The 22,795-nt window shown below is 43.5% G+C and overlaps 1 protein-coding gene across 4 annotated transcripts in view; it reads right to left on the bottom strand.

Annotated features, from left to right (window-relative positions):
- PHKB (phosphorylase kinase regulatory subunit beta) overlaps nt 1-22,795 on the bottom strand; it is a 415,971-nt gene that overhangs the window by 210,704 nt on the left and 182,472 nt on the right. For all 4 annotated transcript variants that reach the window (XM_082269952.1, XM_082269953.1, XM_082269954.1 and 1 more), the window contains one exon: nt 3,436-3,499. In XM_082269952.1, the coding sequence (XP_082126078.1) occupies nt 3,436-3,499 (64 nt within the window). The remainder of the gene's footprint in view (nt 1-3,435; nt 3,500-22,795) is intronic.

The following is a 22,795-nucleotide window of genomic DNA, read 5'->3' as shown; positions in this document are numbered from 1 at the left end:
ACAAACGAGCAGACATCAAACAAACATCGTGGATCGCGGCGTCCTGCGATATCAGAATGGAGCCAGCGTCAGGAGAGGCGTGACAGGTGTGGTGTCCGGAACCACCCGACCGGTTTCGTCAGATGTGACGTCGTCAGAGGCATGTACGCTGGTCACTACATTGAAAGGGGCATGTACGCTGGTCACTACATTGAAAGGGGCATGTATGCTGGTCACTACATTGAAAGGGGCATGTACGCTGGTCACTACATTGAAAGGGGCATGTACGCTGGTCACTACATTGAAAGGGGCATGTATGCTGGTCACTACATTGAAAGGGGCATGTATGCTGGTCACTACATTGAAAGGGGAATGTATGCTGGTCACTACATTGAAAGGGGGCATGTATGCTGGTCACTGCATTGAAAGGGGGCAGGTATGCTGGTCACTGCATTGAAAGGGGAATGTATGCTGGTCACTGCATTGAAGGGGGCATGTACGCTGGTCACTGCATGGAAAGGGGGCATGTACGCTGGTTACTGTTTTGAAGGGGGCACGCTGGTCACTGTGCATTGATAGGGGGCATGCTGGTCACTGTGCATTGAAAGGAGGGTCCCTCTGCATTGAACGGGGGCACGCTGGTCTCTCTGCATTGAAAGGGGGCATACTATACCTTAATTACCGAAGGCCCCACTTTTGCGACCTCAAAGTCACACAATTTTTTACAGCGTTTTTTGACGCAAAGCAATGCCTATTACATTTTTCTGTTTGCGCCCCCCCCCCCCCAAAAAAAAATTTTGAGCACCAGCCGCCACTGATGATGGGGCACTATTCCTCCCACTGACACCAATGATGGGGCACTATTCCTCCCACTGACACCAATGATGGGGCACTATTCCTCCCACTGACATCAATGATGGGGCACTATTCCTCCCACTGACACCAATAATGGGGCACTATTTCCCTCACTGACAGCAATGATGGGGCACTATTCCTCCCACTGACACCAATGATGGGGCACTATTCCTCTCACTGATACCAATGGGGCACTATTCCTCCCACTGACACCTATGATGGGGCACTATTCCTCCCACTGACACCAATGATGGGGCACTATTCCTCCCACTGACACCAATAATGGGGCACTATTTCCCTCACTGACACCAATGAGGGGGCATTATTCCTCCCACTGACACCAATGATGGGACACTATTCATCCCACCAATAAGAGGGACACTATTCCACCCACTGACACCAATGATGGGGCACTATTCTTCCCACTGACACAATGATGGGGCACTATTCCTCCCACTGACACCAATGATGGGGAACTATTCCTCTCACTGACACCAATGTCAGTCACTGGCCCCCCCTAAAGTATGAAGGACATTAAACTTGCCCTTTAGAGAGTTTGAAGACCTCTTATCTATATTAAAAAAGGGGACTATTAGATTGGTGGTCAACACAGACAGCTCTTTCTTAAGACACAAAGGTAAATTAGGTAACTCCTAACCTTGTTGCGGCCCCCTTTAAAATATTATTAAAGCCCCCCAAAGCGATCGAGGGTGCCCAGAAGAACTGGAAGATGCGAGTGACTGAGTATGAACAGCATGTAATACATCATTAAAAACGATCGATAAATGGTGTAAGTTTAACTACCTGCGACCACCAGTCGCAGGTATACCGCAGCAGGCTGGCTCGGCTGCGCAAACCGCTGTACCCACTAAAAAAATCGCTGATTGCCGCCATTACTAGTAAAAAAAAAAAATATATATATATATATATATATATATATATATATATATATATATATATATAAAAAGATCTTTCCCATAGTTTGTACACGCAATATCTTTTGTGCAAACCAATCAAAATATGCTTATTAGGATTTTTTTTCATCAAAAACATGTAGCAGAATACAAATACTTTTTTAGCACTGATTACTGTAGTAATGTCACTGGTCCCCCCAAAAGTGTCAAAATTGTCAGTTAGGGGTCCGAGCTGTCCACCGCAATGTCGCAGTCCCGCAAAAAAAAAAAAATCGCAGATCGCCGCCATTACTCGTTAAAAAAAAAAAACAGCAAAAATCTTTCCCTTAGTTAGTAAACGCAATAACTTTTGCGCAAACCAATCAAAATACGATTATTGCAATTTTTTTTTACCAAAAATATGTAGCAGAAAACAAATTGGCCTAAAATGTTAAAAAATTTAGATTTTTACATTTTTTTTTTGGAAATTTCATATATAAAAAATGTGAAAAATATGTTTTTTTTTCAAAATGGTCGCTCTTTTTTTTGTTTATAGTGCAAAAAATAAAAATCGCACAGGTGATCAAATACCACCAAAAGAAAGCTCTGTTTGTGGGGGAAAAAAGGACATCAATTTTGTTTAGGTACAGCATCGCACGACCGCGCAATTGTCCATTAATGTCACTCAGTGCCGAATCGCAAAATATGGCCCGGTCAGGAATGGGGTAAAGTCTTAAAGCGGTTAAAAAAACGATCATTGAGGATTTTTTTGTCAAAGACATGCAGCTAAATACATTTTGGCCTAAATATATGACAAAAATTGAATATATTGGATATTTTTTAACTGTCAAAGTAGAAAATGTCAATTTTTTCGCATAATTTTCGCTCTTTTTTTATTAATATCGCAAAAAACGAAAAGGGCAGAGGTGATCAAATACCACCAAAAGGAAGCTCTGTTTGTGGGAAAAAAAGGATGATAATTTTGTTTGGGTACGGAGTTACTTGACCGCGCAATTGTCAGTTAAAGTCGCGCAGTGCCAAGTTGCAAAAAGTGGCCTGGACGTAAAGCAGGAAAATCCTCCGGTGGCAAAGTGGTTAATGACACTTTAACGTTTGATAGCTCAATTTGTTCTAACTTATGCCTCGTACACACGTACCGATTGTCGGCCGTAAAGATTCGGCCGACGACCGATCGGCCGATTGTAGGCTTGTTAGTATGATGCTTCCGACAGCGCATTTTCGGCCGAACAGAATCGGGTGTTCAGGCATTAAAATTTTTGTTGGCCAACACCAGAACGGCCGATTGTTCAAGGAAAGTTAACCATCACATGACATCACTTCTGCAGTCGGCTGTTGTTGGCCGACAAAATTTGTGTGCAGTCTTTTGCAGTTTTCAACCGACAGGACAGCACCGGACAAAAGACGGCCGATCGTTCGGCCGACGATCAGTACGTGTGTACGGGGCTTAAGAAATGGAGTTTTGTTCTCTGAGCCGGGTACAGGGAAAAAGTTGATTTCTTTGTAGGAAGCTGTTGATATGTCCGGCTCTAAATGTTTCGTCAGAGGAGCCTTGTTTTTCTGAAATTACGTGCTGATAATACAGCCAGCTGAAATCCTGCAGCTTTCCTTAGTTGCTGCTGTCACTTCTTTCCTTTTATATATTGATATGAAAACAACACTTTTTTTCTAGAAGAATGAGTAATCTTGCCTGGTTTCCAAAGAGATTGAATCCATCGATGGCTTCGAGAGCAGCCTTGGCCAAGCCGACAGAGCTGGAAAGAAACAAACAGAAGAGAAGATTAGCACAATACGAACCTCCTGAAAATCCTGGTCAATATCGGCTGCTTTATAATGTATAATTCAGCGGACGCACACAGCGCTGGCTGGATAAAACTTCGCTCTCATTACCGTGAGCTGGGAAATTGAATTCCACTGGTCAATAGACAAACACTTTACACAACAGTAACAGCCGAATCAAGCCATGCATATGAAGATTGAGTCATATTAGAGAAGAATAATTGAGGAGAGTGGTCAATGTGCGGGTAAAGAGCACCTGCCATACGCGGCAGAGAAATTCATCATTAATTGCCCAGCCGGAATAAAAAGCTTTATTGCGCCGTGCATAAAAATCCCACAAGTTGCATTGATTAGAGAAATGTCGCTATAAAAATGGGCTCGCTCGGTGCTGTAAATATCGCAGGCACTTATATGGGCACTTCAGCGGAATAATAAAAATCTCTATTCAAGACATTTTAAAGGCTATTGCTTTTATGTGAAGCTGATGGAGCCTGAAAATTCGGACTCCTCCCACTCTTCCAGGTTACAGATATTTCTCTAAAGTGAGGAAGATAAACTCGAAAGGAACTCAAGTGTCTAATTCGGGAATTCTACATGGGGTTGTAGGTACACTATATAGTCAAAAGTATTGGGACGCCTGTCTTTACACGCAGATGAACTTGGGTTCAATATTGAGTTGGCCCACCCTTTGCAGCTGTAACAGCTTCAAATCTTCTGGGAAGGCTGTCCACAAGGTTTAGGAGTGTGTCTATGGGAATGTTTGACCATTACTCCAGAAGCGCATTTGTGAGGTCAGGCATTGATGTTGGATGAGACAGCCTGGCTTGCAATCTCTGACCTAATTCATCCCATAGGGGTTCTATCAGGTTGAGGTCAGGACTCTAAATGTATACATCCCTTGTAATAGAAATATGCAGGACAGGTCCTCTTTAACCTCCCTGGCGGTGTTCCCGAGTGTGGCTCGGGGTGGCATTTCCGTGCCATTAGCGGTAACCCCGAGCCACACTTGGGGTACAGCCAGGGAGCATCGCTGGATCCTTTAAGAGAGGTTACTTACCTTGTCTCCGGGATCCCGCGATGTGTCCCTGCAGCATACGGTGGCCGGATCTTCCGCCCGATGCTGTGACCCCCGGCTTCCGTCTTCTGCAAGGTGACGCTCGCAGGGGGGTGGAACCGGCGGCAAATTTGAAAAGTAAAACACACTAATATATTGTAATCCTATTGTATTACATTACAAAATAAAATAAATTGACATTAGTTTGCCCCCCCCCCCCCCCAGTGCCCTTTCTTGCAGTTTTACTGTACTTTATATATATATATATATACACACACACACACACACATATTTAACCTTTTTATAGTTATTTACTATATTATAATTTATGATTTCGTGTTTCAAACGTTATCATACCCGAGATGTTATAAAGAAGAACGCACAGTGAAAAAAAAATCATATGTAAATAGTTGGTTTGGGCTGCTCGTCCATAAAAATTACTAGCAAAATAATTGTACCGCTTTCAGCACCTAAAATCGCAAACAATCATACCGCCAGGAAGGTTAACCTGAGATCTGGGGTCAAAAAGACCTCAGATCTCATATTTACACATTACACATTAAAAACAAACACATTTGGCCCTTTGAGGCTGTTGGGCCGAAGTGGCGTTTGACGTCCCTCCAGTCCTCCAAAGGCATAGAGTGAAGTGGGGGCCACCTTGCCCTCACTCGACTTCCTGCCCATCAGGTGAGCGGATTGGATAGTTTTCCCCATTACAGATGGCTCCGGTAAGCAGAGAAAAAGACCGGAAAGCGGCGGGAGGGCGCCGCCCATAAAAGCGATCCCGCCGCTGGGACCACTTTTATGCTAAAACGAACTGCCAGCTGTGTAAGAAAATACCAAGGTTATGGCAGCAACTCCGGTATTTAACGTCAAAGTAGAATCGTAAATACACGGTGGGCAGTCCGGAAGTGGTTAAATGTGTATTTTGTACAGCTGTGTTTGATTATTATGATTTTTTTTAGAGAGCCTTTTTTTGACACTTCATTGCGAGGTTGCGCAACTCCATTTACACTGCACCATTGTCTCTACTGTGGGAACACATTAGGTGTTGCAGCAACCTGTACACTGTTATTTAATTTATATTCACTCTGTAAACATTTATAATTCTAACCAGGTAGCACAGAAGTAATTTTATTTTTTATGTAGGTATATATTGTTAAATTTTTCCAAAATTATAAAATTTGTTATAGTTAAATCAAACGTTATATACAGTTTGATTTAACCTACAAGTGTTTATGTGATCTCTCTTTGCACACTTATTTAATTTACATTCACTCTGTACCATGTGCAAATAAAGTGCATATAAAAGGTGCTCAGAATAATAAGACCACTTTAAAAAATGTGTGGATAAAACCAATAGCCTCAGATAGGCTGTTCCTGATGACGTCATTGATGACGAAACGCGTAGAGCGTGGTCACGTCAGTTCCGCTGCCCTGTGAGTGAGGCGCAGATGCGGTCGGTGGAGCGCATCGCGTCCCGGAAGGGTACCGCTACACGAGGGTCTTGCGGTCCCTAATCTCATATGTGCACGTCTACTTTATGCTAAATGTGAGTACCATGTACTGTTTTTAACAATAAAGCGAATGTTGTTTAAGCGATACTTCACTATTGGAGTTTTCTCTTCCTTACATTTCCTGGATACGGTTCCCTATTACTATATTATCGGCATATGATTGAGGATTTACTTTGGATTTACTGCCCGTTGATTCCTATCAGGGAACAAGTGGATATCGGTACAAACCTTTGAGGGACCCCTGAGAGATACATTTCACGCTGGTTACCCCTGTAGGAGTATCACCTTCTGGTGAGTGCGGGAGCAAGAGGAGGGGAGCACCTATTCCTCCATTGAGCACCCCCATCCCTACTTATCACCCAGAATCCACTTTTTCCTCACTTCCTTTAGAGTTTTCTTTGATTTGGTTTATGGACTCAACTGTGATTACCACCATATATACTTATTGCTGCTGATTTTATGGACTTTTATGACATTTTTATCTGAGGCTATTGGTTTTATCCACACATTTTTTAAAGTGGTCTTATTATTCTGAGCACCTTTATATGCACTTTATTTGCACATGGTTTTTTGATATATGCACTTTATTCATTTGTGTCACTCGAGTGGGGTTAATAATATATTCATGTGATTATTTCATTGTGTATATTCACAGATCCATTTTATACACATTTTTATTTGCCAATATTTATTCACGTTCATATATCACCAATTTATTTATTGTATTTATACCACCATTTCCTACATTATCAATTTTATTTTTTACATACATTATTTATTGCACAGATATAGCACCTACTATTTTTTAGTTCACCAGATTTAAATTATTCGATTTACCCCAGATTTAAATGCATACACCCTAACCCATATTTAAAATTTATACTGACTGTGGCAGCGCCACTTACCTCCACACCTATTTTCAATTATCTGATATAGCTTTGCTATATTTTGAGGTAGGCTGCAGCCATCTTTATCTTTAACCATAAGCGCGGAGACCCCCTATCTTTAATTCACTCAGTACACATTTATAATTCCAACCAGGTAGCACAGACGTAATTTAATTTTTTATGTAGGTATATATTGTTACATTTTTCCAAAATTATAAAATTTGTTATAGTTAAATTGTATGTTATTTACAGTTTGATTTAGAGCCGGTTCACACTACCGCGACCAGAAAGTCGCCCCGTGACTTTGAAGAGACTTGTTTAGAGACTTTGAAGAGACTTGTTTAGAGACTTGGAAGAGACTTGTTTAGAGACTTGGAAGAGACTTGTGCACTACTTTGAAGAGACAGGTGACTTTGTCTGTGGGGAATGCCTGGCTAATCTCTTTCTTCTTCCTGGAAAGTCTGATAACAAGTCGCTTCAATTAAGATAAGGAGGCGACTCCCATTGAAGTATATGGGACAAGTCGGATCACAGGTCGCCTCAAAGTAGTACAGGACCCTTTTCTGAAGTCGGAGCGACTTCAGTAGTGCCAATTAAGACAGCACTGATTGATTAACATTGCTTTTGTTATGTCAAGCGACCTGGGGGCGACACAAGTCGCCTCACAAGTCGTGCTAGTGTGAATGGGCTCTAAACCTACAAGTGTTTGTGTGATCTCCAACAAATCGCCAAAAACAAACGTAACCATGATAAAACAAACCTTTTATTATTATACTGGATTTATATAGCGCCAACAGTTTGCACAGCACTTTACAATCTAAAGGGAGACACACAGTTACAATACAATAAACTACAGGAGGATTAAGCGGGCCCTGCTCATAGGAGCTTACAATCTTATACAAACGTTTAACATTTTGTGATCTCAAAAGTTGCTTTTAATCTTTTCTTAGGCCTCTTACACACGATAATCCTGTTTAAGCATCTCCTTTTCCAGCCATAAATTTCAGGCGTATTGGTCTTATTTAAATTCGTGCATTTTCACGCATATGCGTTCACGCAAATTCACATCTTTCCACGCAAATGTATTCTCGAGTTCTAGTAAAATATGCAAATTAGCATTTTTCAGATCAACAGTATGTTCGTAAGCGTTCATTTGTTCACAATTGCGCGTATTTGCGCACATTAGGCAAAAATTACTGTCCAAAAATGCAGATTTTTCTATTTTGTTCTTACTGAAGAATGCACGGCGCTCATTTACGCGTGCATAGGCACATTACAATGAATGGGCTGTATTTTAGCTCAGAAAAAGCTGTACCGAGCTTTTTTAAGCTGTAGTGTGCAAGAGGCCTAATCTGCAAATTTCATTAAAGTATTCCACTGCAAAAAAAATATAAAAAAATAAAATAAATCAATCCCAAGCAAATTGTGCCTCAACTCAATAAGTGAAATCAAAAGTTTACTCTTCAGAAAAAAATCTCCAGCTGCAAATTGAATATTGTCAAATTTATTTGTCTCAACCCAACGAGGAATGAGCTCAAGCATGTTCAGACATGAGTCTGAACCCACCTGGGCTATCCTGCTTGAAGCATAGGCAGCAAAGGCATTCCTCACCCCACTTGTATGCAGTTGCAGGGGGGGCGGGGCGAATGCCTCCACTGCCTATGATTGGCTATCAGCTTTAACAGCTTTCCAGTAGGATAGTTCTGGCGCAGTGGCGTCAGCAGGGGGGGGGGGGGCTGACCTGGGCTATAGCCCAGAGTGGTCCCCCAGAAAGCTCTGGGTCTCCTGCTGGTGATAGATAATTAGTAGCCCCGAGTCTCTACTGCCTGACCTGCCTGGGGGCCCACTGCTGCCACACTGGTTGCTAGTATGCCACTTGGCGTCTAGCAACCAGTGATGTCACGTGACGTCAGCGTCGTCACGTGACGTCAGCGTCGTCACGTGACTGCAGGAGAGCGCGGGCAATGGAGGATTTCAAATTCCTCCTCCTAGATTCCGCGCCTACAATTGACCCTCTTCTCCATTCGGCAGCGGGGCACGGGCTCAGCTTAGAGCCGAGGGAGGCCACAGGCACAGAGACTGGGATCCTGGAGGAAAGCCAGATCATATTTGAATTGCAGTGGATCGTGCACTAGTCAGGGCTTTCGAGGAAGAGGTAAGATAGAAGTTGGAAAATGAAATACAACTGGGTTTTTTTCCTACAAATCCTTTGTTACAAAGGTTTTGTAAAATAAAAAAAACACCCCAGCTGCATTGCATTTTCCTACTTCTATCTTGCAGTTTTCCTTGAAATTGGTATGTGTGTTCCAACAAGGCTATAACTATGAGAGCTTATGTGGATTCTATGGATGGAGCCTAGGGACAAGGAGCCCCCAGTGGAGTCTACAAAGTCTTTGTAGACACCACTGGGGGCTCCTTGTCCCTAGGCTCCACCCACAGCATCATCCACATAAGCCCTCACAGTTATATAGTTATAGCCTGGCTGGAACACACATACCAATTTCAAGGAAAACTGCAAGATAGAAGTAGGAAAATGCATGCAGCTGGGGTGTTTTTTTATTTTATTTTACAAACCCTTCGTTACAATTGGGTGGAGCTTGGGTGGTACTTACTTTTAAATGTGGGAGGAGCTTGAGTGGGACTGACTTTTAAATGTGGGATGGGGTTATCAAATTTACCTTCGGGTTAAAGCCCCTAGTCTTTTTCCCACCTAGCAACGTCCCTGCTCTATAAATGACACCAAAACAAGGGCGCACCGGCCTAGTGCATTATCTCTTAGACAGGTTTATTAAAATAATAGATTAAAAATACTCACAAACGAGTTTCTTGATAAAAAGCACATCAAATAGAATAAAATCCTCAGCAACAAGATCGGGATTGAATCGTCCCCTGAAGCTGTGCAGGCTTACGCGTTTCGAGGCAGCGCCTCTTCCTCAGAGCCTTTTAATAAACCTGTCTAAGAGATAATGCACTAGGCCGGTGCGTCCTTGTTTTGTTGTCGTTTATAGTGTTTTCTGGACCACCCTGGTCCAGCGAGGGGCTGCAAGGCTGAAGTATTATCAAGTTGCCGTGTCATCTGTTCTCATCTACAAGCCTACAGTCAGGTTGGACAAGAGGATTGCACCACTCAGAGTGCAGGGAATATGTGATGCATCAACAGTACATTTGCTTGTTAACGTCCCTGCTCTGGCGGGTTTGGACTTGTGTCCTAACAAGCCTGAGTGTATCACTGATCCCTACCAACCGGTCCTCATACAAAATATTACATGGTACTACACACATGGATTCTATTTATTACACAGTGGAAACTATTGTGTCCTTGTTACAATGTCTGATGCAAGAAAGCAAAGGAACAGTGGTGGAGAAAAATGGCAGCAGGTGCTCTGGACTGATGAGCCAAAATGTGAAATATTTGGCTGTAGTTGGAGGCAGTTTGTGGATGAAGGGCTGGAGAGCGGTACAATAATTAGTATCGGCAGGCAACTGTGAAGCATGGTGGAGATAATATCTATCATGTTATACCAGTGATGGCGAGCCTTGGCACCCTATATGTTTTGGAACTACATTTCCCATGATGCTAAACTACACTGCAGAGTGCATGATCATCATGGGAAAAGTAGCTCCAAAACATCTGGGGTGCCAAGGTTCACCATCACTGGTATAACATGATAGATATTATCTCCACCATGCTTCACTGTTGCCTGCCGACACTCATTATTGTACCGCTCTCCAGCCCTTCACCCACAAACTGCCTCCAACTATACCATCACGGAGGCCTGCGATTGACCTCACATTTATTCTGCATCAGGACAACCACCGCAAACATACAGCCAATGTCATTAAGAACTATCTTCAGTGTAAAGGAGAACAAGGTGACCTGTAAGTGATGGTTTGGTGCCCACAAACCCCTGATCTCCATATCATGAAGTCTGTCTGGGTGTCAGGGTACCAATAGCAGGAGGGCTCTAGGACCCAGTGTCCGTCAGAATAGGAGAAGGGCTCTAGGACCCAGCAACTCTGTCAACCCCTTACCTGGGCCTTTATAAGGAAGCCAGCCCTTCTCTAAGTGCTGTTTGATCTTCAGCTTCTACCAACATCCTGTTTCCTGTGATTCCTGGTTCCTCACTCGGCTTGTTACACCTCCATCTCCAGCTTGCTTCCTGACTTTGACCTCGGCTTGTTTAACGGATCTCCTCTGCCTGCTACCTGTCCAGACCTTGACTACCACTTGACCTTGTCTCCTCCGCTACCCACCTGGCATCGAACCTCGGCTTGAATCAACCACCCTCTGTCTCAGCGATTCTAAGTACCTGCTTCATCTCACAGGTGCCACCTGCCTGCAGTAACCCCCGCAGCACCACAGCGGTATTCCTGAACCTGTTTCTGCAAGCAACTCTGCAGGCGACCTGTGCGACTTTGGGCCTAACTCCTCCTGTCTCATCTCCAGGGGAGTTTGGCACTTAGCTGCAAGGGAAGCCCTCTCTCCATTGGCCTCCAGCACTTGATACCCGATACTGGGATTACATGGAGACAGAAGGATGTGAGGCAGCTGACATCCACAGAAGATCTGTGCTTAGTTCTCCAAGATGTTTGGAACAACCTACCTGCCGAGTTCCTTCAAAAACTGTGTGCAAGTCTACCCAGAAGAGTTGATGCTGGTTTGAAGGCAAATGGCGGTCACACCAAATATTGATTTGATTTGGATTTCTCTTCAATTCTTCCTTTTTGGTAATTTAAAAAATAAACTATTATCACTTTTCTCTAATCATCCTGCTTTTGGAGGATTTGTGTAACCTGCTGCTGAAGATGGTCAGTGGAATGCTGGAGTGGAGCGGAGGGAGGGAGTCCTCCATGCTGCTGATCCTATTCTCAGCCTCGGATACTCTGACCCTCAGTTGCCTCATGTCCTGCCTAATAAGGGAGATGTCCACCTTTACCTCATCTATTTTTGTGGTAAGGGTCGCCTGGCAGGCTGATATGGCTTCCAGTACTGCTGTGGTGTCGGCTCCCGCCGCTGCTCCGGCGTCTGGAGGGTGCTCAGCGCCATCTTGGGAGGCGGCTTCTTTGTCCTGGCGGCGGAATTTATCCAATTTGGCGGCCGCCTCGGATGTCTTTTTCGGCGGGGACATGGCTGAATAGGCTCCTGAGTGTCCCGGGGAGCAGCGGTGCACAAGGAGAAATCGCGGGGAGACAGGATGAGTGTTAAAAGATTAGATTCCGGCAGAGCTCCAGCTACACGTGTCCTATCGCATTCCGGTCAAGGCCACGCCCCACTATTATCACTTTTAATTCACAGACCTGCGTATGACTTTTTCAAAGTTCTGTAGGTCTAAATCAGGGGTGGGGAACCTTTTTTCTGCCGAGAGCCAGTTGGGTATCTTTAAAATCATTCGGGGGCCGTACAAAATTATCAACTTAAAAATGTGCCTGTTATATTTGGTCAAACATTTAATTAACTCACCCCTAATGTGATGGCTGCAACTGCTTCTCTTTGGTGAGGTGTGTGATGTTAGCTGGTATTGATGATGTTGCTACTGGCAACTGGTTTTCCAGGTTTGCTCCCCTTAATGCAGAGTGATGAGTGCCCCCATCAATGTAGAGTGATAAGTGCCCCAATCAATGTAGAATGATTAGTGCCCCCCCATCAATGCAGAGCACATGGGGATTAGAGCGCCTCCTGATTACACACAGAGCGGGTTCCTCTGCTTACCCGGAGCGGGCACTCTCATACGAAGTCACGCCTCCTGGACCGACTCCTATGATAGACGTTACCACTGTGCTGTCTATCATAGGTAGGAGGCGTGACTTTGTATGACAGCGGCCGCGCCGGGTAAGCAGAGGAACACGCTCTGTGTGTAGTCAGGAGGCGCTCCCCCTCCTCTTCCCCTCCGGAGGCAACCCAATGGCAGGGCTGGATCAGATGGCTTCGGGGGCCGCATACAGCCCGCGGGCCGTAGGTTCCCCACCCCTGGTCTAAATGATCTGGACGTAAGTCCATCATACAACACGAAAAAAGGGGAAAAAAAAAAAGGGGCCGGTGTTAGCGAGGTGGCTACTTACGTGTTGTAACACGGAGGTTTGAGAAGAGTGGATTTTAACCACTTGCCGACTGCCGCACGACTATTTACGTCGGCAGTCAGCCCCTCACAGGCAGAGCTAACTAGCCTGTGAGGGTCTAGGGAGCGAGCGCGCGCCCCGGGAGGTGCGCTCCCGCGCGATCACGGACCCCCCCCCCACGCGTGTGACCGGCGAACCCAATGTCCGCCGGTCACTCGCGATCGTCGGTGGAGAGGGAGAACGGCAGGCGGCTGATGTAAACAAGCCGCCTGTCATTCTCCACTGTGTAGAAACAGTGATCATACGGTTCTACTATGTAGGACCGTTGATCACTATTCCTACACTTCAAGCCACAGCCAATCACAGTTAGAATCACGCCCCTAGGGACACACATAACCCCTCCCTCTCAAAAAAAAGTTAACCCCTTCAATGCGAGTGTAATTTTACAGTAACAGTGCATATGTATAGCACTGATTACTGTAGAAATGTCACTGGTAACCCCAAAAGTGTCAAAAATGTCAGTCAAGGGTCCGATGTGTCCGCCTCAATGTCGCAGTACCGCAAACAAAAAAATCGCAGATCGCCGCCATTACGCGTTAAAAAAAACAAAACAACAAAAATGACAAAAATCTTTCCCTTTGTTAGTAAACGCGATAACTTTTGCGTAAACCAATCAAAATCCGCTTTTTGCAATTTTTTTTACCAAACATATGTAGCATAAAACAAATTGGCCGAAAATGTTAAAAAATTTTGATTTTTACATTTTTTTGGGGGGAATTTCATATAAAAAATGTGAAAAATATTGTTATTTTTGCAAAATTGACGCTCGTTTATAGCGCATGATCAAAAAATCGCACAGGTGATCAAATACCGCCAAAAGAAAGCTCTGTTTGTGGGAAAAAAAAGGACGTCAATTTTGTTTGGGTACAGCGTCGCACGGCCGCGCAATTGTACGTTAAAGTCACGCAGTGCCGAATCGCAATATAGGCCCTGGTCAGGAAGGGGGTAAAATCTTCTGGGGCTTAAAGCGGAGTTCCGGGCACAAAAACGATTTTTTTTTTTTGTGCCCCTCCGCTAGGTAGACCTGACCTGAAAAGGAATTGGATAGTTATTTTTATTTTTTTTGTTTACTCACCTTTTTATTGAAGATCATAAATACTCACCTCTGACTGCTTCCTCCCTCAGCGCCGCGGCTCACCCCGTCACTTCCTGCGCTGCGATGATTCCTGGGAGCTAAACGTCATCGCTCCCAGGAATCAATGCGCCGCACCGGCCCCGCTCGTCACTTCCGGGCGACGCCGCATTCCCCTGCTAAACAGCTTCTGGGCATGCCCAGAAGCTGTTCAGGAATGTGGCGCCGCGCCGGAAGTGACGAGAGGGGCCGGTGCGGCGCATTCTGGGAGAAGAAGACGCGGAAGAAGACGCAGAAGAGGACCGCGCCGGCTTCAGCTGCCCACAAGAGAGATGGAAACGCTGTGGAAGAAATTTTCTAAGTAAGTATTTCTTCTAAAAGGTAAGTGCGAATCGGGACAGATCAGAGGCTAGCCATTGTGGAATGTACTAGCCCTGACTGTCCCGGGGGTATGTTCATCAAAAAATGACATCTGTGCCCGGAACTCCGCTTTAAGTGGTTAATAATGGCAATCTACAAAATTAAGTATTATTTAGTGAGAACTCAGATCTATAAAACCTCTGCAATCCTATATCCCACAGGAGAGATGTTTCCAGAGCACTTCATTGTTTCTGCTTCAGTGTTTGTCCTCTATTGTTTGCTTTTCTATTGCTCAAATAGACATAAATGGTCACACTAGTTCTAACCCTCTGTTTGAGAATCACTGGCAGCCCACCCTTGGCTCCTGGTATATACTGTATATAATTGAAAGTTAGTAATAATGCATGGGAGGTTTGTTTTGCTGGTATGTGGTAAGAAAGTAAAGCCAGATTCCAGCACAAAATGTTTTTAGTTTTGGGCACAGTGGGGAAGGAATGGTACCCCTGTGGGGATTTTCTTTCCGCCTGAGATCGAACTATAGGGATTTAAATAAAAATTCCAGGTATTGATATTTTTACATGGTTACATTGATCCAGTTTAGATCAATGTAACCGCAGCAGGTTTAACCACTTGCTGACCAGGCCTTTTCTGACACTATATGTTTAAAAAGTTAAAATCAGTATTGTTTGCTAGAAAAATACTAACCACCAAACATTACATATATATATATATATATATATATATATATATATATATATATATATATATATATATATATATATATATACACAAACACACACACACAGTATCTCACAAAAGTGAGTACAACCCTCACAGTTATGTAAATATTTTATTAAGTGCCGGTTCACACTTAAGCGATGCGGGAAGGCTGCGAATTCGCAGCCTGTTCCCGCATCGCAAACGCACCCCTGGCAGTTCCAACTGCCATATGCGATACGCTGGGGGTGTCAATGAAATGTTAACGGCACCCCCAGTTTGATCGCATATCGCAGTGCGATCTTTACAGTTCGCACAGGATCAGATCGCACAAGTGTGAACCACTGTGCGATCCGATCCTGATGCGGCTGCAAAAAAGGGTCCTGTGCGTCTTTGCTGCGGGTGCAGTGCGAATTTAGCCATACAAAGTGTATGGCTGAACTTGCACCGCACAGCCGATCGCATGTAATGAAGGAGCAGTGCGCTCCGACATTACATGCGATCGCCGCAGCCGCACATATGTGAACCGGCACTAAAGCTTTTCATGTGACAACACTGAAGAAATGACACTTTGCTACAATGTAAAGTAGTGAGTGTACAGCTTGTATAACAGTGTAAATTTGCTGTCCCCTCAAAATAACTCAACACACAGCCATTAATGTCTAAACCGCTGGCAACAAAAGTGAGTACACCCCTAAGTGACAATGTCCAAATTGGGCCCAATTTGTTGACGCATGAAAAGATAAAATAAAATATTTACAAAAATGTGAGGGGTGTACTTACTTTTGTGAGATACTGTAGATATTGTAGGTATTATTTTACTAAGATGGTAGTTCACGCTTGAAATAAACTTTCAGCAGAGGTAGTGGACCAGTCAACAGTAAACAGTGGTGCACGGAAATGAAAATTCTGAACGAAACTGAAAATTTAGGATGCACTTGGCCGAAAACCGAAATGGACAGATTTTTATTTTTTTTGGGTTATTTTTCTGGGTTCAGGGGCCTCTGCTGGCGCTCTCTTCACCTGTTGTCTACACCGGTTTCTCCTGGCTGGAGAGCCTGGCGTGCCTACTGAAGACGGAGCGGGGTCACAGCAGCTCCTGCGGTGTGTGTGTGTGTATATATATATATATACACACACACACACACACATATACAGTGCCTTGCTAAAGTATTCGGCCCCCTTGAACTTTGCAACCTTTTGCCACATTTCAGGCTTCAAACATAAAGATATAAAACTGTAATTTTTTGTGAAGAAACAACAAGTGGGACACAATCATGAAGTGGAACGAAATTTATTGGATATTTCAAACTTTTTTAACAAATAAAAAACTGAAAAATTGGGTGTGCAAAACTATTCAGCCCCTTTACTTTCAGTGCAGCAAACTCTCTCCAGAAGTTCAGTGAGAATCTCTGAATGATCCAATGTTGACCTAAATGACTAATGATGATAAATAGAATCCACCTGTGTGTAATCAAGTCTCCGTATAAATGCACCTGCACTGTGATAGTCTCAGAGGTCCGTTTAAAGCGCAGATAGCATCATGAAGAACAAGGAACACACCAGGCAGGTCCGAGATACTGTTGTGGAGAAGTTTAAAGCTGGATTTTGATACAAAAAGATTTCCCAAGCTTTAACCATCCCAAGGAGCACTGTGCAAGCGATAATATTGAAATGGAAGGAGTATCAGACCACTGCAAATCTACGAAGACCTGGCCGTCCCTCTAAACTTTCAGCTCATACAAGGAGAAGACTGATCAGAGATGCAGCCAAGAGGCCCATGATCACTCTGGATGAACTGCAGAGATCTACAGCTGAGGTGGGAGACTCTGTCCATAGGACAACAATCAGTCGTATACTGCACAAATCTGGCCTTTATGGAAGAGTGGCAAGAAGAAAGCCATTTCTTAAAGATATCCATAAAAAGTGTCATTTAAAGTTTGCCACAAGACACCTGGGAGACACCAAACATGTGGAAGAAGGTGCTCTGCTCAGATGAAACCAAAATCGAACTTTTTGGCAACAATGCAAAACGTTATGTTTGGCGTAAAAGCAACACAGCTCATCACCCTGAACACACCATCCCCACTGTCAAACATGGTGGTGGCAGCATCATGGTTTGGGCCTGCTTTTCTTCAGCAGGGACAGGGAAGATGGTTAAAATTGATGGGAAGATGGGTGGAGCCAAATACAGGACCATTCTGGAAGAAAACCTGATGGAGTCTGCAAAAGACCTGAGACTGGGACGTAGATTTGTCTTCCAACAAGACAATGATCCAAAACATAAAGCAAAATCTACAATGGAATGGTTCACAAATAAACATATCCAGGTGTTAGAATGGCCAAGTCAAAGTCCAGACCTGAATCCAATCGAGAATCTGTGGAAAGAACTGAAAACTGCTGTTCACAAATGCTCTCCATCCAACCTCACTGAGCTCGAGCTGTTTTGCATGGAGGAATGGGCAAAAATTTCAGTCTCTCGATGCGCAAAACTGATAGAAACATACCCTAAGCGACTTACAGCTGTAATCGCAGCAAAAGCTGGCTCTACAAAGTATTAACTTAAGGGGGCTGAATAATTTTGCATGCCCAATTTTTCAGTTTTTTATTTGTTAAAAAAGTTTGAAATATCCAATAAATTTCGTTCCACTTCATGATTGTGTCCCACTTGTTGTTGATTCTTCACAAAAAATTACAGTTTTATATCTTTATGTTTGAAACCTGAAATGTGGCAAAAGGTCACAAAGTTCAAGGGGGCCGAATACTTTCACAAAGCACTGTATATATACATACACACACACATATATATATATATATACACACACACATATATATATATATATATATATATATATATATATATATATATATATATATATATATATATACACACACACACACACATACACATATATATATATATATATATATATATATATATATATATACACACACACATACACACACATATGATTTTCATCTTGTAGATTATACCTACATTAACTGCAAAACTATCCCTTAATGAACCAGGTGACTTTGAAACGCGTCGGATACTTCTATGCAACTTTTATTTGTAGAGATCAACATAGTTATTGTGTAAAACTGCGGTAATGTGTACACCATTTTTTATCATGGACTACATTTTTGATACTTTTTGTATGTAATCCTGTTTGGATAATAAAAAATACTGCTTTTAAATACATATGTTCACTCCTTGAGCCTTTAAAGTCCCATTTTTCGGGAGAAACTTTCTTTCCAACCTTAACAATACAAAATGATCTGCCAATAAAATCCGGTTTATAGGTCTCCCCTGCTGGGTCCCCCTATATGTGACATATGTATATACACCGTGAGACATGTTTATTGAAAGTGGTAACAAACACAGGCCTGTTTCGGGCACGCTTAGCTGTCACTCGGGCCTCTCCTGCGCAGAGATCGCTGACATTTTAAATGCAGTTGGGACTCGGAGAGAAAGTAACCGGCACAGCTGAGGTTTTTACTTTAAGTAGGGCAACATGACATCGGCTGTTAATGTCACATTCGGGTTGGAGTGACATTTTGCCCACTCAATCCTTTTGCGCTGAATCTCAGGAGACAATCAGTTTGAAGGATAAAGTGCTTCTGTTGGAAAGAGTGTAATTTGTACGTAGCTTATAATGGAATGATCTGACAGAAGTGTATGTGCTGGGGAAAATACCTAATGCAGCGCTGTTTGACATTAATTCTGTATTGTGCTATTGGTAATAGAGCCTGCACAATCCAAGGACCTTTGGTAATAAAGCACAACAGCATCGTGATAAACAACCGCCAGGGTCACTGTGTTACTTAAGATCTAGAGATGGGCTTGGCCTTGTCCTATTTAAAATGGAATAATGGTTAAAAACACATACTCTCGTGGGCGTCCACATAGGGGGGCAAGTGCCCCCCCCCCTGAAATCTCAACTTCCCCTTTAAAGTGGTTGTTAAGCCACTTTATACCATCCTGTCTGGTCTGTTTAATAATCCTTTGTCTGTGTATGTGTTTTAAAAAAAAAATAAGCCGTTCTTTACGTTTTTAGAGCACCGATCGCTGCTCATGTGACCCACCAGCTCTTTCCTTTCCCTGTCTGACAGCTGCCTGCAACGGGCGGGGCCGAGGATCCCCCAATGATGTCAGTCAGGAGGGAAGGGGGGGGGGAGGAGAGGCTGAGAGGAGGAAAGAGGCGGTGGGTCACTTGAGCGGCGATCAGCGCTCTGAAAACTGGTAAATAGCGGCTTATTTTTCCCCGTTTAAAAATATTCACTTACACAGCATCAGCAGCCGCGTGGACCACTGTCCTTAGCCTTAGGCCTCGGTGCTATCATTCCAGGAGAGGGGGAGCCCAGGTTAAGGAAATTGACGAGATTTGTGGCCCCGTGCACATGACGTCACAGCATGTACTCACCTCACGTGCATGCATGCACCGCCTGCACAAACCCAAAACAGAGAGCTTTGCTGATGCCACAGAGCTGCTCCAGGCTCGGGCAAGATAACAACAATGGAGTAAGTTACTAAGGGCCTATGGAGCTCGGGACGTACTATCCCTTCTATCAAATATAGTGATACGCATATGCATGTCTTCTCCTGCCTGGAGCCATCATTGTATTAGAAATAGGTATTCATCGCTGTTTTCCTGGGACCTCTAGGTCTGAACGATGATACCCTCTATGACCACATAAAATGTGCCTGCCCTTGTCCGCTTGAGGCTATCCCTATACCATAATAGATATTATATACCCAATGCTGAGTATCCACAATTTGGAATATATATCAGGGAGAGGGTACGGGTAGTCGCTGACTCCCAGGGAACTACCACCAGTGGAGATTACAAGCCTTCCCTTTATGGTATATGAGGGTCCAAACTTTCGAATCCAGCATAAATAGAATGTATATGTACGCCAACATGGAACCTACATTTTAAATACGGAAGCAGTATTTCTTATTCGGTATCTGTGTCGTCACAACCCTGTCATCTACTCTGAGTCATTATCAACAAGGAAATACCGGTCTGTCATGGTCTCTCAGACCCTGAGGAAGCCTTGAGTGAAACGCGTCGGCTTGCTGGGGGCCTACATTGACCGATTCCATCGTGAGACCTACTCTCCATCCTACACAGGCTCTTTTATTTTGTTTCCCCTATGGGATGTATTTCTATGTTGCTAATGACCCATCCTGCTTGATTTTATTTATTTGTATGTTAGTCTAATTGCACCTACTATGCATGGCGGTCCATGCGTTTTATCTTATGTACTAATAAAATGTTAATTGGTTTTATAAACTGTTTTTTTGTCTGATCCTTCAACTCCCACTGGCCTACAAAGCCCCATCTTTCTCTTTCTAACATTTTTTGGTCTCCTCATAGGGGTAAGGGCCGAAACCACACGGCAATTTTTGTATGCTCTTTTAAGGCCCTGTTAGAGCGAAATGCGTCATGCATCAGTGGGAGGAATGGAGTATGGAAGTTAAGTCATCAACAAATTATTCAGCATACTGAGTGCAAAGAATGCAGTGTATGATTGTTTGTAAACCTTGAAGATTTCAGGGGCAGACTAACCTTGCTTGGCCTTGACACCCACAGCTGGGAATGTGTAGCCAGCAGCCTGCCTGGAGCAATACCAATTCCAGGAACTGACTAAAGCAGGGGAGGTGTGAACGCTGGAGGATTGTCTAAAGTCCACCTCAACTGGCTGACTTTGGAGCTTTTAGAAGATGTTAGTCTTCATCAAGCCTTAACAGGTCCCCTAGTTTGTTTGTTGTGATTTAATTTACCCCGAAATGCATTGGCTGTACTTGATGCCCTTAAAGCTGAATTCCAAGAATTAAAATGGAGCTACACTGCATCTAAGAAACAAAAACTCTATTTAATTAATTTTTAGTACTCAAAGCAAACTCCTCCATCTATCCATGTCTCCATGCTTTCTTTTGCTAAGAAATCACTTTGAAAAAAAAAAAAGAAAACAAAAAAAAAAAAAAAAAGAAAACTAGCATTTCTTGAGTAAGGGCAGAGGATTCATATAGCATTGACTTCCTGGAATCCAATAATCCATCTGTCCTTAGCTCATGCATGCATACAGAAGCTTGTGCTTCTCTGAGAAAACCCCTCCTGAAGACTCCTGGGATGTATGACATAATTTGTCTTGGCATGGAAACCAGGAAGTAACTGAGGAAATGTAAAAAAACAAAAACAAAAAGGAACTATAATATACTTACCTTTTAACTAATGCTAGTAGCTTAGTGATTAAAATAAATCTATGTTAAAAGAGTGAAGTTCCACTTTAAGCAACTTTGTAAAAAATAAAGGCTTGCTATGAGAGAAGTTTAACAAGCTGCCTATCCCCTCCCGGGCTTATCTCAATAATGTTATCTCAAAGGTTTATTGTGCTCCAGCAGCATAGGTTCCAGAGCTCTGACATTGGACTCAGCCTCTTCAACTGCAGAGTCAGTGTAGCTACTATATCTGCCCTTCCCCCTCATCCTACCCAATCACAGAAGCTTTTGCATTATGTGAACTCATTCAGAAAACACAAAGGCTTCTGTGAATGGGCAGCAGAAGGGAGTTGAGGGCATAGCTACATTCTGTGTTCCTTTCCTCTCTCACAGACTTGAGTGTATCCTCTGGCAGAGCCATAAACCATATAAATAATAGAGATTAGCCAGAGAAATGTGGCAGGGAGCCATTAGTACTCAACTCATGGTGTGCCTGCACTTTTTATAAAGTTGGTGAATTCATGAAATCCAGCCTTAAACTTTAAATGTTTCAAAAAGGCTTTCAAGTGAGAAGCTTTTTTCCAGGTGCTCCTCAGTACACATCTAAAAAAAAAGACCATCACCTGAAGAACCTAAACCCCTCTACTACCCATTGAATGATCCCTTTTTTACTCACCTACTGCAAGTTCTTTTTCACGTGTCCCTTGCCAGTGCCTCCAGGAGTGGTAACCAGTGATCCAGCAATGCAGTTTTTGCACACATTGACTGGTCCCCTTATTGTGAGGTCATCATGTCACTGAAAATTTGGAGCTTGAGAGGTCCCTGCTGCTGGACAGCCAAAAGAAAGTGTCCACGTCACACAGGCAGGAAAATGGAAAACTGAAAAAAAGACCCTCTAACTTTGTTGCAAGAAAGAGAGACGATTTGGAATCTGACATAACACTAGACCACAGATTAAGGCAAAAAATGAACATGGTGATCAATAAGGGGGGGGGGGGGGAAGTGGTGCATTTTGTGTGGAAGGGTAAATTGGGTCCCGAAGAACTGCTTTAAAGTAATCCTCTCCTAAGAGCTTTATTTTCACAGTAAGGGATCAGACCCGGAGGCCAGTTCCTATAGCAGTAGAGAGGCTCCCACCCACCAGCTGCTTAAGTGCAACAGCAGGTTACCCTGGTAGATGACACAGGCTCACCTAAGGTGCAGAGTCTAAACACTATCCGGTGTTCACCAGAGCTGATGGTGGAGATGGGTTTTGTTGCATGTTAATACCAGGTCGCAGTCATTTGGATGACCCCACCAGGAGGTGAGCAAGCTGGGGTCC

This window comes from Pelophylax lessonae (assembly GCF_965119305.1).
Source record: "Pelophylax lessonae genome assembly, chromosome: 10".
Classification (NCBI taxonomy): Eukaryota; Metazoa; Chordata; class Amphibia; order Anura; family Ranidae; genus Pelophylax; species Pelophylax lessonae.
The sequence above is the reverse complement of the archived record's forward strand: the minus strand, read 5'-3'. Positions and strand labels throughout refer to the sequence as shown.